The sequence below is a fragment of the Hyla sarda genome, chromosome 3 (assembly GCF_029499605.1).
Source record: "Hyla sarda isolate aHylSar1 chromosome 3, aHylSar1.hap1, whole genome shotgun sequence".
NCBI lineage: Eukaryota > Metazoa > Chordata > Amphibia > Anura > Hylidae > Hyla > Hyla sarda.
In genome coordinates, this window is record NC_079191.1 from 263,769,305 (window position 1) to 263,789,163 (window position 19,859).

General features: G+C 41.9%; 1 protein-coding gene across 1 annotated transcript in view; it reads left to right on the plus strand.

Annotated features, from left to right (window-relative positions):
• Positions 1 to 19,859, plus strand: part of ENPP3 (ectonucleotide pyrophosphatase/phosphodiesterase 3) — a 178,948-nt gene that overhangs the window by 97,156 nt on the left and 61,933 nt on the right. Inside the window, exons 16-20 of the mRNA XM_056563313.1 lie at positions 670 to 736; positions 4,075 to 4,162; positions 11,171 to 11,337; positions 13,992 to 14,040; positions 14,124 to 14,278. Coding sequence (XP_056419288.1) covers positions 670 to 736; positions 4,075 to 4,162; positions 11,171 to 11,337; positions 13,992 to 14,040; positions 14,124 to 14,278 — 526 coding nt within the window. The remainder of the gene's footprint in view (positions 1 to 669; positions 737 to 4,074; positions 4,163 to 11,170; positions 11,338 to 13,991; positions 14,041 to 14,123; positions 14,279 to 19,859) is intronic.

A 19,859-nucleotide genomic window follows, 5' to 3' on the forward strand; every position in this document is an offset into this window, starting at 1 on the left:
TAAACAGTCTATCCATGTTTACTCCATTTACCAAGGGCATGACCTTTTCAATGCCAAAAACATAACATTTTATACATCCCTATTGTATTGTTCATTGATATGCCTCACCACTGGGGTATCATGTTTGTTTCTAACGTCGCCCACGTGCTCAAGCACCATCCTCTGTAATCCCAATTTTATTGTACTTCCTGCCTAATGTGCCAATGTTCACCATCTGGGTCTTACACATTAACTTACATGCTCTGCAATGTCCACACTTATGTGAGCCGGTCATTCTGTTTCTTTCCAGCCACATGGTAGATGAGGGAATAGGAGACAAGGTGACTGTAAATGTTGGTTAGGTTTTGTTGTTTGGCAATGTTTGTTTGCTTGTTGCATTGACACGTGACACTTTCTGCATACATTTTGGCTTTGGCAGAGTAAGTTAACTCTCTTTTTACACCAGTTTTTTTTTTTTTTGTTAAATTTGTGTGGCTAAAACATCACTAAGCAGTATTTGCAGTTGAAAAGAGCTTGCACATTGTAAATCTCTGCCAGACTGGTAACAGTGATGCTCCAGAATTATTATTAAAATAGTCTTGTCAGGTCCCCTTTAGCATTCAAACCTCAAAAGTGTGTAGGAAGCATATAGAACAGTGATAACTATTATATTGTTGTATCTTTTTATAGGGACAACACATATACATTTTGTGGAGGTGGTAACCATGGCTATGATAATGAGTTCAAAAGCATGGAGGTACCGTACTAAACCAATAATAATAATAATTTTTCTTTTAGATATATGACATTGTTATTTTATAGTTGGCTTTGCTTTATATTGATTGTGTAAGAGTTTGTTCACACAGGATATATATGCTGAAAATTTTCCCAAGTGGATTTATATGTGGAAAGTCTGCAGCATAGTACAGTACATGAGATTCTGACAAATTGTATCTACATACCATGGGGAAAAAACTGCATTGAATCCACATAGAAATTTTCTTGCTGAGAATGTTTTAAACCTGCAGCACATTGGTATATGTTATAAACATGCTGCCGATGCTCATTTCAAATCAATCCCCTTTGACTTCATTGGGAAAGTCAAAATCCACAACAAATCCACTTTGTTGCAAATCTAGCTGCAAAACACTATAAGGGTGCATTCCCACAGGGCGTATACACAGCGTATTTGACGCAGCGCAAATTTTACGGCAGCAGCGGGAAATACGCTGCGTATCCCTTGCTCACTATACACACAGGGCTTTCCGGCGGCAGCCCTATGTGTGTAGTGAGTTTTGGAGGCGGGGCCATGTGTCTGCATGACTGTGACACGCGGCCCCGCCTCCAAAACCCACTACACACACAGGGCTGCCGCCGGAAAGCCCTGTGTGTATAGTGAGCAAGGGATACGCAGCTTATTTCCCACTGCTGCCGTAAAATTTGTGCAGCGTCAAATACGCTGCGTATACGCCCTGTGGGAACGCACCCTAAAAGGTGAATGTTAAATACAATGGGGAATAAATTAAACTTTTTTGGATTCTTTTTGCTGTTTTTTTCCCCTCTATTGTAGCACACTGCACTTGGTTTGGTTTTGTGCGAAACTGTGTGCCATAATACAATATTTCCCTGGGAAAACCTGAATACCCACCAAATTTGACCTATGCAGGAATAAAGTTTTGGTGCAGGGAAAAATTAGCAATGTGCTAAATTTATGACAGAGGAGGAGATTTATCAAAACCTGTCTAGAGAAAAGGTTACTAAGTTTCCCATAGCAACCAATCAAATCGCTTCTTTCATTTTTGAAAAGGCCTCTGAAAGATAAGAGAAGCAATCTGGTTGTTATGGGCAACTCAGCAATTTTTCCTCTGGACAGCTTTTAATAAATTTCCCCCATTGTTTGCAAAAAATAAACTGCTGGGAACAGCTAAAAACACAAGCAGACCATATTAGACTTTTCATTTATTACCCCTATTGACTTTTTTCTATTTTTCTATTTCTTTTATATACAATATAAATATAGAAACAAAAATCTGCAGCTGCAAATTCCGCAACAAAGCAACACCAAAACCAATGCAGTTTGGTGTGGATTTTCTGTAGCAGATTCACCTGTAGTCATTTTAAAGATTTTACATTGTGGAAGATCTGCTGCAGTTCCGTCATGTATGGATGAATTTGGTTCAGCTGTGGCTGTATGTATGCCATACATAAACATTTACATTAACAGCTAGGCTGGCGTAGATTTCCACCACAGTGTACGCAAATTCCTGACAAATTTATAGTAAATGTGCTGGGCTATGGGAGGCCATTCACCTTCCTGTTAAGCCCCCTTTACATTTTTTTAAAAGGGGTCAGAGTACAAATGGTAAAAACTCACAGATGTGCAAAATTATGGGGGAAATTTATCAGTATTTATACACCTGACATAAAAATGCTGCACAAAGGGTGTGCTTTCGAAATCAAAGGGGCATCTTTTAAATCTTTTAAGTGTAGTATGCTTTTAGCTAAAATTTATTCTATGTGAATTTTTGTGCAACTCCCCTTTACTCAATAGGTGGCATACAAATCACATGTCAAAAAAGTAAAAAAAAAAAAACTTTGAAAAACTGTGCAAATTTATAATACATTTTTGGATGATGTGATCAATTATGCACAGCTTGAAAAAAGGCGTGAAAACATTGCAAAAGATAAATTCCCTCCTATGACTTTTGCACACCATAAAACTGGTAAATCCATCCCTCCCTCCGCAGGATAGGGGATAGGCTTTAGATCATGGGGGTTCTGACTGCTGAGGCCCCCTGAAATCTTTTTTACAGAGCTGAATGGCTCTCCCATAGAGATAAAGGTAACACTCAGGTACAGGTAAAATTAGAATATCATGCAAAAGTTCATAGTATTTCATTAATGCAACTTAAAGGAGTAGTCCAGTCCTGAAAAACTTATCATCCATCCTAAGGATAGGGGATTAGTGTCAGATCGCGGGGGGACCCAGCAGCCCGCGGGAAGGGGAAGTGTTGACCACCGCACAAAGCAGCGTCCGACAAACCCCCTCAATATAGCGCTATGGCCGAGCCGGAGATTGCCAAAAGGTAGCGCTCTGGCTCTGCCATAGAGTTGTATTGAGGGGGTGTGTCAGCCTCCACTTTGTCCGGTGGTCAACACGCCCCCTTTCCGCGAGCTGCTGGGGCCCCCTACAGGAGATCGCGGGGGGCCCCAGCAGTCAGACCCCCCGCGATCTGAAACTTCGTTTTTCAGGACTGGACTATGCCTTTAAAAGCAGAGGAAGCATCAAGTGCTTCAAAATCTCCTGGTAGACAGATGCGTTGACCCTGGACTTAATGAAGCACAGTGGACCAACACCAGCAGATGACATATATTGGGGATTTGGGGTTTTCATGAGCTGTAAGCCATAATCATCACAATTATGACAAATCACAGATTGAACTATCTTGCTTTGCATGTAATGAGTCTCTCTCATATATTAGTTTCACCTTTTAAGTTGCATTACTGAAATAAATGAACTTTGCATGATATTCAAATCAGTGGTTTGGCAGCCCCAGCTTCGGGTGGGGGGCGTGACTCGCCATTCCAGGGCAGAGCCAGGGCCAATACAGGAGATAGCAGGGAGTCCCAGCAGTAGGACACCCCGCAATTTAAACTTAAATATTTCACAATATCAGTTTGGCCTTTTTCACCCTACCATTAAAGGAAAGCCAAAGCACTCTGCTGGATCTGTCATATGATGGACTCAGAGGACCTAACTGATTGTGGGCTAGTCCATTGATGGCCACAAGAGTCAAACCAAAGAATAACAAACTTAAAGATTTATAACAAGTTAAACTGTCCACCATCTCAGCATCATCCTATTAGGAGAGTCTCTGTCAGCATCAGCCAATATTAGCTGGTTCTGGTGCTGATGGAGGACATGTCTTCCCCGTAAATGGATGATGTTGTGCTGGTGGCGATGCTCAGCTTTTATTGCAGTGATTATTTTTGTACAATATATGTTTTTTTTGTTTGTTTTTTACTTCAAATCTAAAAACCCCAAGCATTGTGTTTTAAAAAAAGTAATAATTAATTTCTATATTATTGTTTTAGGCAATCTTTATAGGACATGGCCCAGGGTTTAAAAAGAAAGTGGAAGTAGATTCCTTTGATAATATAGAGCTATACAACTTAATGTGTGGTGAGTTATTATTATTATTATTACTACTACTTCTACCGTATATAGTTAATGTTTCTTTAACTTTTTTAATCAAAATTCAATATACAATTACAATTTACTATATAGCTATGTATTAAATACAAGTTGTTATGTAAACTAAAACTAAATGATCACACAGCAGTACCTTTGCCTTGGTATTCTCTTCGGGGTTTATATCCTTATAGATAGTATACAGGGGGTTAAATCACAGTTAAAGTGGGAGTGTGCCTGTTACAGTGGAAATGTGTAGTCAGAGCTATGCCCCCATTGTCAATCTTGTCAGTACAAATACTATGCCCCCAAGGTCATCATGATGTCATTTTACATAATAGTGACTATAAGCAATGCTGTACAATCCTCACATACATCTGTCTCTCATTGGTCAAACACTTACCTAAAAACACACACGCTTGGTTCCAGTTTCATATAAAGGTAGCTAAAGTGTACCTGTCGTCAACAAAAACATTTTATATAATGTAAATAATACAATTATATGTATATTTCTAATATATAAATTTGTATATTTTTGTCCGTACAGCTATTGTTTGTGTGTCTCTATGAGGAGTCTAAATACAGGAAGTGTGGGTGGACAGGCAAATGATATCTGGGAATGATGGGGGTTGTAGTTTCAGAGCAGCGAGCCTTCAGCTGTTGCTAAACTACAACTCCCATCATTTCCAGACAGCAAAATACTGTCTAGGAATGATGGGGGTTGTTGTTTAGCAACATCTGGAGGCTCCCTGTTTGGAATCACTGTTTTTATGGACGTTCTCCCCAGGGGAGAGCGCCCAAAATGTACTAACCTTTTTTTCGTGTTTTTCTTTTCTTCTCATTTCAGATACATGTATGCGGAGGACTACTCCAGATTCGGTGGACTATGTCGATGACCAGCGTTTAAAAAAAATCTTTTAATAAAATGGTCAACAAGGGCTTGTCGGGGAGTGTTTTTGGAATTACATTTTTTTAAAACATGTGTTGTGTTTTCTTAATTGTATTTTACAGGTACAGGCTTAGTAGTGGAAGCTGTCTTATAGACAGAGTCCATTACAAAGCCGGGGCTTAGCGTTAGCCCCAAAACCAGCTAGCGCTAACCTCCCGATTATTACTGCGGTACCCACTGCCCCAGGGGTGCCGGGAAGAGTCGAACCAACAGGCACGGAGTGTCAAATATGGCACTCCTGGGTCTAGGCGGTAACAGGCTGGTGTTATTTAGGCTGGGGTGAGTAACCAGTAGCAATGGTCCTCGTCCACCCTGGTAACGTCAGGCTGTTGCTGTTTGGTTGGTATCTGGCTGATACTGAAAATACGGGGAACCACACACTTTTTTTTTATTTATTGTTAAAAAAAAAAAAAAAAAACTCATAGGGTTCCCCCTATTTCATTCTCAGCCAGATACCAACCAAACAGCAACAGCCTGACGTTACCACGGTGGACTGCTCATCATTGTTATTGGCCCTCCCCAGCCTAAATAATGCCAGCCTGTTACCGCCTAGGCCCAGGAGCACCATATTTGATGCTCCGGGCCTGTTGGTACCGGCTCTTCCCGGCACCCCTGTGGTGATGGGTACCAGGGTAATAATTGGGGGTTAGTGCTAGCTGGTTTTAGGGTTAATACTAAGCCCCAGCTTAGTAATAGATTACGTCTATGAGATGGCTTCCACTACTAAGCCTGTAAAATAAATAAAGAAAACACAACACGTTTTAAAAAATTTTCATTCCAAAAACACTCCCCCACAAGCCCTCTTTAACCATTTTATTAAAAGAAAGAAAAAAAAATAATCGCTGGTCATCGACGTAGTCCCCGAATCCGTAGTTGTCCTCTGCATTCACTTATTTGAAAAGAGAAGAAAAGAAAAACATGAAAAATGGGTTATTACAATTTGGGCGCTCCCCCCTGGGTAGGACAATAAATAATTGTGAAATAAATCAAAGTAAAAATCTGAAAAAACAAACACACACACATATATATATATATATATATATATATATATATATATATATATATGTATATCATATTTTTTTCTCCACTGTGACTTTAGAGTAGACAAGAGGAGGTGGTGTTACAAAATGCCATTCTGTAGTGATTTATTGTTTTGGTGACTTCATGTCCGCCCTCAATGATACAAATACCATGAATCTGAGGTTCACATTCAAGACTGCCGTGGATGAACTTGAATTCCTTGACACTAAAGTAGAATTTGGTAATGTTGAGCTGGTTACTACGGGTTACCGCAAGCCAACCGCCTGCAATGCGTTACTCCACTTCCGAAGTTACCATCCTGACCATGTCAAAAAAGCTGTCCCTTACGGGCAATTTCTGAGGCTTAGGAGAATAAACAGCACTGATGCTGATTTTTTGTTGCAGGCAGAGGACCATTATTAGATTAGATCCCAAACCATTTTTAGATGCCGCTCTAGAAAGAGCTTTGTCACAAAAATGTCATGATCTGCTCCATAAAAATAGGAAAAATAATAAAAAACAACTAAATAAAGTGAATAAGGGTTATCTGCAAAATTCTTACAATCCTCAGGGGCAACGTTTCTGCTTTTCTTTTCAGTATAGCCCAATGACCTCTGTAGTTATAAAAGCCATTTATGACATTTGGGCTATCCTGAAAAGCGACCCGGACTTAGCGGACTATACTAAAAATACACCACTCATTACATTTAAAAGATGTAAAAATATCAATGATCTATTAGTACGAAGTAAATTCTCTACAGTCTCCTCAGGGAATAACTGGTTAAAAAATGCAGTCCAACTGGGAAATTTTCGTTGTGATAATTGTTCCTGGTGCCCTTTCTTTTCTGCTAACAAGTTTTTGACCCTAGGCGGTGTGGATATAAAAATAAAATAATTTTCTGCTGTAGAATAAATTTTGTGGTGTATGTAATTTTATATAAATGCTCCATATTCTACATTGGCTGCACAAATCGTGCACTCAATGTGAGATTCCAAGAACACATACACTCTGTAAAAACTAAAAAGGGTTCCCCTAGGTTAATACAACACGTCCTAGATGAACATGGAGGTGACACTAACGTACTCACCTTCTGTGGTCTAGATCGTGTTCACACCATGGGCAAAACAAACAGATGAAAACTCTTAGGCTAGGTTCAGACTATGGAATTTCCGCCGGAATTTTCGCTTTGAAATTTCTGGCAGAAATTCCGCTTACTATAATGCATAGTGTAGTGAATGGTTTTCCGTTCACAAATTCACACTTCAGAATTTGAGAAGCGGAAAATCCGGATGAAAAATCCGCTAGAAAATTTCAGCCTGAAGAAAGGGGTTGCTCTTTCTTCAGGCGGAAATCCTAGCAGAACACATAGCAGTCTGCCGGAGATTCCTTAGTCTGAACCTAGCCTTACTTCAACACGAAGCCAAATGGATACTAAAAACTAATGCACAGGGAAATGCAGGACTCAATGATCGCCTTGATCTGAGTCCCTCCATTTAGTATCCCCCTTTTCAGAATATTTGACAAATTGTACCTTATCCCCTTTCATTTCGTTTGTTATAATACAAGAGGGTGCTGTTGCAGATGTCTTAACTGTTAGAACACTAATTCGTTCCACAATCCACCTCGTAATTTTTTATGTTTTTATTTTCACTTGGAATATTCACATGGTTTTAATTTGTCTGTGTGTAAACGCCTGTTTGCTCTGACGTCACACAGGTAGGTGTATTAAACCACCTGGACGGAAGAGCAAAGGCGTGGTCTGATGAAGCGCAGTTAGTTGGTGTGAAATAGCTGTTACCTGCACTTGGTGGACTGCATCCACATTTGTCAATTTCTGCTCCTGCATGTCTAAATAAAGCAAATAACTTTTTTCACTTTACCCCGCTGGTGAGTGCTTCCTATATCTTGTTCATATATCTTCTGTATGGACTTAGCCTTGCAGGATTTAGCACCCGATACGGGATTTACGTTTGGGGCTGTAGCTCGATACACCAGCACCTTGCTTGCCAGTATATTATACGGAACTGTTTTAATTGGGCCAAGCTGTGCCGGCTTTTCCTATCTTCCTTTCATTGTGATTTATTGTTTTTTGCTTATGTGTACCAAATTTATAAACCCCTGGTATAGTATGATAAATCTGTCACGCAAGGCCGGGGGGGGGGGGGGGGAATTTACTTCAAAACTCACTTTCCAAAGACAACAATGATAAATCTCCATCATAGTGTGGTGTCCCGGTACCGTATTGCATCCAGTACCTAGTGCAGAGCAACTATGTTCAGGTAGGGTTCCTCAGGTGGGACAGCCTCTAGTCGCCTCTCCTTAAGTATTACTTTGATATTAATAAATGTATATATTTAATAATTATAGCTATATTCTATAGAAATGTATAGTACTTACCTTGTTTAGCGTCGCAGGACCTTCGGTCATGTGACCATGCTAGTAACCTCTATGGTATGTTGCAGGACCTTAGGAGGTCCTTGGGTCACGTGCTACCCACAAATCTCTGTAATGGTGATTGACATCCATTTGGACCAAGTAGCGTTAGTCCAGCCCCTGCCCATGTAAGGGAGCTGCGTCCAATTATCGCTCTCTTGGGTTGCTGCTCTTGCGGATGCCGGACTATCAGGATAGTGTGCTACGCCTCAAAACCTACGGCCTCAGCAGAACCAAAAATCGTGAGTTCTAATCTAATTCCTGCTAATGCTAGCGTGACTACTGGACCGCAACTAATTCCCCTAAATCCAGTGGAACAGCGCAATAGACTAAAAGACTTTTAAAGCAAAAAAAAAGCTCCAAAGGAAGCTGTTTTGTTAATGAAGTGTGCAGAAAATCTTCAGTAAAAGTTAACGCTGTTTACAGAAGTTTTCCGGTTGTGGACAATCCATTATTATGTATCGCAAGCATATTATCATCTACCTCCCTATCGTTCCTGGGAAGGGCGGCGGTAGGAAAAGCTTTATTGAGGAGCCCACACCCTGGCGTCACGAATAGCAAGGGTTAACAAGCACCCTCTAATTACCGCACAGCTACACTCCCTATACCCTACTTCCCCCACAAGCTTGCCACAATAGTGTTTTCCAAACTGTGTCTCCAGCAGTGGCAAAACTACAACTCTCAGCATGCCTGGACAGTCTTTTGCTGTCCGGGCGTGCTGGGAGTTGTAGTTTTGCAACAGCTGGAGGCACCCTGTTGGGAAACACTGGTGTAGTCTGAAAACCACTTGCTGTCCCATCAGAAGCTCAAACTATTGTTCTGCCTCCCCCGACTGCTTTACATGGCAGCTCTTCTCCATCACATGATAGTTAGGCCCTTTTCACACTGCCCTTGTACTCAGTTGCTAATGGCCATTTTTTTTTTTGTCAGGCAACAACGGGTCCCGACAGATCCCATTGATTATAAAAGCATTCTTTTTTGGCGGCGAATAGCGGGGGAAAAATACGGCTATTGCAGTAATGTTTCTCCGCTATTCTCCTAACGGGCGTCACACTGCTGTGTCATAAGGGCAGTGGGAAAGTTACGGTTAGCTTAGCTCCGTTGTCTATTAGAGTCTAAGGCTACTTTCACACTGCTGTTATAACATAGCAATGTGGGAGAAAAATTACTGCAATAGCCATTGTTTTCTCCCACTATTCGCCACCAAACATAATGGTGCCCGATGGACCCCCTTATAGTCAGTCAGATCCGTCTGGACACGTTGTTGCCCCTGTGCTCCAGTCTTGCTAACTGCCTTTAAAAAAAAAAAAAAATCGTGGTTGACCACGATTTTGTCTCCGGTTTAAAAACCGTACTGCAACCGCATACGTTTTTTTTAACATGGACGTCAATGGGAAACGCACATGTATACGGTTCCATACGGGAAAAACGTATACGTTTTTACTTTGCACATGCGCATTTGAAACCTAAAGTCCCCACCCAAGACCCCTCCCATTAAAAATGCACAACATTTTCAAAAACGTATGTTTTTTTTTTCTAAAAAAACTGACAGAACTGTATGCACTTTTAAAAACAGTATACTGTTTAAAAACGCATACGGTTTACTTTTTCCCCATACTGTTACATCCGTTTTTTTCCCATACGGTTTTTGATAGAAAACGTATGCGGGAACCGTAGTTGAAAAACGTAGTGTGAACCCAGCCTAAGGCTGGGTTCACACTACGTTTTGTCCCATACGGGAGCGCATACGGCAGGGGGGAGCTAAAACCTCGCGCTCCCGTATGTGACCGTATGCGCTCCCGTATGTCATTCATTTCAATGAGCCGACCGGAGTGAAACGTTCGGTCCGGTCGGCTCATTTTTGCGCCGTATGCGCTTTTACAACCGGACCTAAAACTGTGGTCAACCACGGTTTTAGGTCCGGTTGTAAAAGCGCATACGGCGCAAAAATGAGCCGACCGGACCGAACGTTTCACTCCGGTCGGCTCATTGAAATGAATGACATACGGGAGCGCATACGGTCAAATACGGGAGCGCGAGGTTTTAGCTCCCCCCTGCCGTATGTGCTCCCGTATGGGACAAAACGTAGTGTGAACCCAGCCTAACATGTAATAGAGCCTTTGGCTGTCCAGGCATGCTGAGAGTTGTAGCTTTGCCACTGCTGGACACACACAGTTTGAAACCACTGCTGTAATAAATCAGCACAGCAGGCAGCATGAATTTCTATTGGACCAGGGGAGGGTGGGGAGAGGGACCTCATTAGGATGGGAGGGGATATGCATATGGGAGGGAGAGGGTATTACTTTATTATAATTTCCTTTGTGTGGAGAGTAGGGGGAGGGCAGCAGCGTACAGAAAGTAGGAGAAGAGGATCCTGGGAAATGTAGTCTTTCATCACTCTGCTTCTCCCTCCATGCTGCAAACAGAGGAATTTTTGGGAGGCAATATCAGGAGAACTGCTAAACAGATTTTGACCAAACACATCTTGCTGGATAGGTCTTTACAAGATCTATCAGTTAGGTAATTGTTTAAGTATCAGTGTTGTATATCTCCTTTAACCTGCCATCACTTCTCCTTTTCCTTTATCTTTTAACAGATTTGTTAAAAATTCATCCAGCTCCAAATAATGGAACCCATGGCAGTCTAAACCATTTACTAGAACAACCAATTTATTTTCCTACTCACCCTGAGGAGAAATCCGCTCCATTGACCTGTCAATTCACACAGCCAGCTTCTACTTTAGGTTGCAACTGCACACATACTGTAAGTAAACCCTAAGGCTTTCCACTTGTTTTTTTTCCACTTGTTTTTTGGCATTTTACCCCCCAAAAAAACAAAACGTCAAAACGGCCCCCATGGCGTTTTTTCTTTGAAAAAATGCTAAGGCCAGATGTCATCTGTAAATCAGTGAAAAAACTCAAAATTCTTTTTACACTGTGCGTTTTTCAGTTTGGTGTTTTTTTTTATCATTTATTTATTTATTTTATCTTTATGATGTTTCTTCACTCTTTGGCGTTTTTCAGCTCCTTGGCAGTTTTGCAAAGTTGCAGCATGTTGAGCCTATGGCGTTTTTTGCTCTGAAATTGTGGCGTTTTTCTCCCATAGAAGTCATACAGTAGTGATGGAAAAATTGTATTTAACGACATTTTTTTTTTATAACAACATTTTTATTCATTGTTAAATTGGGATCAATTTATGTGTGCGGACAGGGCACTAAAAATGTAGCCCACAATAATAAAAATGTAGTGTGTGTGTGTGTGTTTTCACTTTTTTTTTTTTTTACATTTCTCAGGTAGTACTACTAGTCCCAGCATTGAACACATTGTTCCATGATGGGAGTAGTACCTGTGCTAATTGACAGATTGCCCTTGGTCCGTTGCGATCCTGTATAATTTATAGATGCGGCCGGCTGCTCTTTTATGGTCTTCTGCATTGCCGTATATTTACATCTATTCAGAGCTGTGATTGGCCAGATGGTTCCAGCCAATCACAAATAGGGAAATATGAATAGGTGTATATATATATGTCAGTGCAGGGGGCCATAGAAGAGCGGCCGGCTGCCCGCATATTGACATTATACAGGAGGATCACAGCGGGTGTCAGGAGTGAAATCCGCTGTGATCTTTCCTTAACTGCAGGTACTACTGCTACCAACATGGAGCACACTCTGCTCAATGCTAGGAGCTGTAGTACCTGCCTTAATAGACACATCGCAACAGGTGTCAGAAGTTACACTCGCTGTGATCTGTCTATTGATGCAGGTAGTACCTGCAGTTAAGGACAGATCACAGCGGGTGTCACTCCTGACACCCAATGCGATCATCCTATCTATTGCAGAGATGCGTAGTGGCTATCTACAGCACTTGCATCTCTGCACTATTCTCTGGCCGGCCAGTGATATGAATAGAACATCACTTATTCATATTTCCAGCTGAGAGCGGGCATTGGCTTACACCATCCAACCAATCCCCACTCTGGGCAGAAAATATGAATGAGTTATGTAAATTTCTATTCACATCACTGGCCGGCGTATAGTGCAGAGATTCGAGCGCTGTATAGAGCTGCTCCGCATCTCTCCTATATTATGGACGATCGCATCCGGTGTCAGGAGTGATATGTCTATTAGTACAGGTACTACTACTCCCATCATGGGACAGTCTGTCCCATGCTGGGAGTAGTAGTACTACTTACAAAATAAAAAAAATAGAGGGGAAAAAAGTGAAACACGTGCACACACACACTTTATAAAAAAGAATAAACATTTCTTTGTAAAACCTAAAGATTTTGTTAAATACATTATTTTTCCATCCCTACTGCATCCTCTTTTTTTTTTTTTTTTGGCACCCAACAAATTTAGAAAAAACGGCCAAAGGGGCCAAAAATGGAATTTCCACTTAAATCCAAAAAGGTCAGGAAGAAACGCCACAAAAATGCCAGACGCAGGAAATTGTACTGGTGTTTTTTCTGGCGTTTTTTGCTCACAAACAAGTTTAAGCAAACTTTAGGTTAAAATGAATAGGACATGACATAATACACAGTAACGCTATAAATCTTGAATACAGACATCTTGAGATAAGTCCAGAGATAAAAGTGACAGTTAAATCCAGACGATGTAGCAGATCCTTAGAATAATCAAATAAAAATAAATAATCTATAACAAAACATCAGAGATCAGTAAATATATGTAAAATTTATATTTAGGTAAAGTAAAGAAAGTTATATAATACTCAATATTTATATCTAGCAAATCAGTCATCAGAGTACAGAATCAGGTATGAGAAAATCTGTCATTCCACATTTTCCACAATGCCACAATACAAAGTTACATCAACATACAATGGGTACCACTAACATTTTAACTGCTGGCCTGAAGGGCTGTCAGTAGCTTAAACTTAGCCTCTGTCTTACTTTATAACAGTTATCATGTAGAAAAATGAGGCACTCACCACTGTAGATGCTTGCTTCTTTATTTCTTGTGCATGCGGTAAAAACAGTCAGGTCGGGTAAGGACGCCAACTAGAAGTAGTGACAATATTGTTTCACACCATCGGGTGTATCATCAGACTACCTACTACTACTGGTAGTCTGATGATACACCGGATAGTGTGAAACAATATTGTCACTACTTCTAGTTGGCGTCCTTACCCGACCTGACTGTTTTTACCGCATACACAAGAAATAAAGAAGCAAACATCTACAGTGGTGAGTGCCTCATTTTTCTACATGATACTTGATATTGCACGGACTATCATCCTTTTGAGTGCACCCCACAGAAGCTCCCATTTGTCTCTCCCATGCACTGACCGTGACTGCACACTGGAAGTTAACCACAGCTCAAGCTAGGTAGTGCCGACACCTGTACCTGAATCCTCATTACTTTATAACAGTAATGACAATATTTCATTTCATCACTTCAGGTTAATGAAACCATTCTCAATGAAAGATTAAACCTTCCTCAAGCAAGCAGTAAGTAACATAAGAATTGTTTTGCTTTTAAGAATTTTTTTTCTCTTTATTTACTATACCTGTATATGTACTTTGCTTTACAGTTAGTGAGTCAGAGGCCAAGAATTTGCCATATGGAAGACCCAGAAATGTAATGGTTAATAGCACATATTGCATCCTTCACCATGAGGGCTATGTGAGTGGATACAGCCACAATATATTAATGCCTCTCTGGAGTTCTTATACGGTGGGCGCAAACGTGAGTAATAACGTAAAGTATGCAAAGAAGAATCACACATACTGTATATGCACCTGACCAGAGTATTAGTCATTTCTCATTAAGCATGCAGAGAAGAATTAAACACACGTATTGCATTTTGACCATTGAACTTATATATAAATGATTTGGTCAGAAGAAAGAAATGTCCGGCACTCAGGTGTTTGCAGGTAAAAACTTGGTATGGCTTTATTCACAACGACCAACACAGGACAGGAACTGACGCGTTTCGCACTAAAGAGTGCTTAATCTACGATTAAGCACTATTTAGTGCGAAATGCGTCAGATCCTGTCCTGTGTTGGTCGTTGTGAATAAAGCCATACCAAGTTTTTACCTGCAAACACCTGAGTGCCGGACATTTCTTTCTTCTGATCTTGGTTGAACCGGGGGCGGTTCCGGTGTCCGTGGCACAAGGAGGCGCAGTGGACGGGGGAGTGGTGAGCGGCTCTACCTTGCTCGCATAAGTTATTTGGTGTCTAAATACTTACCACCTCATAAGACAGATACATTGGGGGGATTTATCAAAACCGATGTAGAGGAAGAGTGGTGCAGTTGCCCATAGCAACCTACCAGGTTGCTTCTTTCATTTTTCAGAGGCCTTTTTAAAAATAAAAGAAGCAATCTGGTTGCTATGGCCAACTAGTCAGCGTTTCCTCTGCACAAATTTTGATAACTCTTGCCCATTGTAACTACACTGCTCGAAAAAATTTGACAAGAAAAAGAGGGAGGAGTCACATTTTATTATAAAACATATATTTTATTTTTTATTATTATTGATAAATAGACATAGTATTTTATTGAGAAAAAGACATAGTATAAAATCTCACATAGAGGGGGGGGGGAACTCCACTTTTTTGAAGAAAAAAAAAAAAAAAAAAAAAAGGAGTCACTCCAGATGGTCCATATAACAACAAATCACACGTATAGTATAAAATGGCTGTTCCTCATATTGGAACATCCTATGTGGAAAATCCCACTATATAAGGTGCAAACATAGAAAGAACAAATACATTGCTCAAAAACATAAAGAGAACACTAAGAAAAAAAAACATAGATCTGAATGAACTAATCATATGAAATATTTTTGTCTTTCCATAGTTGAATGTGCTGACAACAAAATCACACAAAAATGATCAATGGAAATCAAATTTATCAACCCATGGAGGTCTGGATATGGAGTCACACTAAAAATCAAAGTGGAAAATCACACTACAGGCTGATCCAACTTTGATGTAATGTCCTTAAAACAAGTCAAAATGAGACTCAGTAGTGTGTGTGGCCTCCACCTGCCTGTATGACCTCCATACAACGCCTGGGCATGCTCCTGATGAGGTGGTGGATGGTCTCCTGAGGGATGTCCTCCCAGACCTGGACTAAAGCATCCGCCAACTCCTGGACAGTCTGTGGTGCAACGTGGCATTGGTTGATGGACCGAGACATGATGTCTCGGATGTGCTCAATCGGATTCATGTCTGGGGAACAGGCAGGCCAGTCCATAGCATCAATGCCTTCCTCTTGCAGAACTGCTGACACACTCCAACCACATGAGGTGTAGCATTGTCTTGCATTAGGAGGAACCCAGGGCCAACCGCACCAGCATGTGATCTCACAAGGGGTCTGAGGATCTCATCTCGGGACTTAATGGCAGTCAGGCTACCTCTGGCAAACACATGGAGGGCTGTGCGCCCCCCCCCCAAAGAAATGCCACCCAACACCATTACTGACCCACCGCCAAACAGGTCATGCTGGAGGATGTTGCAGGCAGCAGAACGTTCTCCATGGCGTCTCCAGACTCTGTCACGTCTGTCACATGTGCTCAGTGTGAACCTGCTTTCATCTGTGAAGAGCACAGGGCGCCAGTGGCGAATTTGACAACCTTGGTGTTCTCTGACAAATGCCACACATCCTGCATTGTGTTGGGCTGTAAGCACAACCCCCACCTGTGGATGTCAGGCCCTTATACCACCCTCATGGAGTCTGTTTCTGACCATTTGAGTGGACACATGCACATTTGTGGCCTGCTGGAGGTCATTTTGCAGGGCTCTGGCAGTGCTCTTTGTTGCATAAAGGTGGAGGTAGCGGTCCTGTTGCTGGGTTGTTGCTCTCCTACGGCCTCCTCCACGTCTCCAGATGTACTGGCCTGTGTCCTGGTAGCACCTTCATGCTCTTTACACTACGCTGACAGACACAGCAAACCTTCTTGCCACAGCTGGATGAGCTGCACTACCTGAGCCACTTGTGTGGGTTGTAGACTCCGTTTCATGCTACCACTAGAGTGAAAGTACCGCCAGCATTCAAATGTGACCAAAACATCAGCCAGGAAGCATAGGAACTGAAAAGTGGTCCGTGGTCACCACCTACAGAACCACTCCTTTATTGGGGGTGTCTTGCTAATTGCCTATAATTTCCGCATGTTGTCTGTTCCATTTGCACAACAGCATGTGATTGACTTGGAGTTACATTGTGTTGTTTAAGTGTTCCCTTAATTTTTTTGAGCAGTGTACATACTAACACAGTGTAACAATACTCAGAGGACCGCTGGAGAGATGCCACCCCAACGCACATTTCGGGATGTCCTTCATCCTGGGGCTCCCCCAGGACAAAGGACATCGCGAAACGTGCATTGGAGTGGCGCCTCTCCAGCAGTCCTCTGCGTATTGTTACATTGCATTGGTATGTATTTGTTAATTCTATGTTTGCACCTTATACAGAAATGTTATACTATACATGTGATTTGTTGTATGGACCATCTGGAATGACCCCTTTTTTCTCCAATCAGTGGAGTTCTCCTCTCTGTGTGAGATTTTATACTATGTCTTTCAATGTATATCAATAAGAGAAAGAAAAAAAAAAAAAATATATATATATATATATATATATAAATAATATTTATAATAAGTGACTCCGCCCTCTTTTTCTTTTCAAATTTTTATTCAATGGAGTGCACATGGGCCATAGATTTTGTATAATATAAAAGCACTTGCAGTTGCGCATTACATCAACTTTACTGTATTAATTGCCTTTGGTTGTATACTGCTCAAAAAAAATAAAGGGAACACTTAAAGGGGTTGTGCGCTGCCATTCCTTTCAGAGCTCCGCACGCAGCGTCCGGAAGTTCATTATTCCGAACGCTGCGTGCGGGCTCCCGTGTTCGCGGCCGCCGGGCGTGACGTCACGTCCGGCCCCCTCGTGATGTCACGCCCGCCCCCTCAACGAAAGTCTATGGGAAGGGGGCGCGACCGCTGTCAGGCCCCCTTCCCATAGACTTTGGTAGAGGGGGCGTCCGTCACAAGGGGGCCGGGCGTGACATCACACCCGGCGCCGCGAACACGGAAGCCCGCACACAGAGTTCGGAGTAATGAACTTCCGGACGCTGCGTGCGGAGCTCCGAAAGGAAGGGCAGCGCACAACCCCTTTAAACAACACAATGTAACTCCAAGTCAATCACACTTCTGTGAAATCACACTGTCCACTCAGGAAGCAACACTGATTGACAATCAATTTCACATGCTGTTGTGCAAATGAAACAGACAACTGGTTGAAATTATAGGCAATTAGCAAGACACCCCCATTAAAGGAGTGGTTCTGCAGGTGGTGACCACAGACCACTTCTCAGTTCCTATGCTTCCTGGCTGATGTTTTGGTCACTTTTGAATGCTGGTGGTGCTTTCACTCTAGTGGTAGCATGAGACGGAGTATACAACCCACACAAGTGGCTCAGGTAGTGCAGCTCATTCAGGATGGCACATCAATGCGAGCTGTGGCCAGAAGATTTGCTGTGTCTGTCAGTGTAGTGTCCAGAGCATGGAGGCACTACCAGGAGACAGGCCAGTACATCAGAAGATGTGGAGGAGGCCGTAGGAGGGCATTAACCCAGCAGCAGGACCACTACCTCCGCCTTTGTGCAAGGTGGAGCAGGAGGAGCACAAAATGACCTCCAGCAGGCCACAAATGTGCATGTGTCCACTCAAATGGTCATAAACAGACACCATGAGGGTGTAATGAGGGCCCAATGTCCACAGGTCAGGTTGTGCTTTCAGCCCAACACCGTGCAGGACATTTGGCATTTGCCAGTGAACACTAAGATTAGCAAATTTGCCACTGGCGCCCTGTGCTCTTCACAGGTGAAAACAGGTTCACACTGAGCAGATGTGACAGAATCTGGAGATGCCGTAGAGAATGTTCTGCTGCCTGCAACATCCTCCAGCATGACCGGTTTGGTGGTGGGTCAGTAATGGTGTGGGTTGGCAGTTCTTTGGGTGGCCGCACAGCCCTACGTGCTTGCCAGAGGTAGCAGACCCCTTGTGAGACCATATGCTGGTGCAGTTGGCCCAGGGTTCCTCCTAATGCAAGACAATGCTAGACCTCATGTGGCTGGATTGTGTCAGCAGTTCCTGCAAGAGGAGGGCATAGATGCAATGGACTGGCCTGCCCGTTCCCCAGACATGAATCCTATTGAGCACATCTGAGACATCATGTCTCGGTCCATCAACCAATGCCACATTGCACCACAGACTGTCCAGGAGTTGGCAGAGGCTTTATTCCAGGTCTGGGAGGACATCCCTCAGGAGACCATCCGCCACCTCATCAGGAGCATGCACAGGCGTTGTACGGAGGTCATACGGGCATTTGGAGGCCACACACACTACTGAGCCTGATTTTGACTTGTTTTAAGGACATTACATCAAAGTTGGATCAGCTTGTAGTGTGGTTTTCCACTTTGATTTTGAGTGTGATTCCATATCCAGACCTCCATGGGTTGATAAATTTGATTTCCATTGATAATTTTGTGTGGTTTTGTTGTCAGCACATTAAACTATGTAAAGACGAAAGTATTTCATACGATTAGTTCATTCAGATCTAGGATGTGTTATCTTAGTGTTCCATTTTATTTTTGAGCAATGTATATACAAGAGTATTATGAGTAGTAACAAGTAGTTTCTGACAAGAAATTGTGTGCTAACCATTCTGACAATGCCCTCTTTAAAAATTCACATTTATTGTTTAAGTGCAGTACCACATAAAATGTTATAACATTTTATTCATATATTTATTCCCCCCCCCCCCAAAAAAAAGGATGCTATTCTGCTAAGAATATTGGAGTCCACTGAATACTAAAAATAGTTGTTAGTTGTAGTGTTGAGCGGCATAGGCCATATTCGAATTCGCGAATATATGGACTAATATTCGTCATATATTCGCGAATATTTGCATATTCATAATCGCGTTTTATTTTCGCATATGCGAAAATTTGCGTATGCGAAATTCAATATATGCGGAAATTATCATTAACCGAAATTAGCATAGCCGAAAATTCGCATATGCAAATATTCGCATATGCGAAAATTCGCACACCTGTCTCGCACAGTAGTATTAGAGCCTTCTTTACACCACACAAGCTGGAAACAGAGAGGGGTGATCACTGTGATGTGTACTGTGAAAAAAAAAAAAAAAGAATATTCGTAATTATGAATATATAGTGCTATATTAGCGAATATGCGATATTCGCGAATAAAATTTGCGAGCAACACTAGTTAGTTGTAGTAGTAACACCTTAGTATA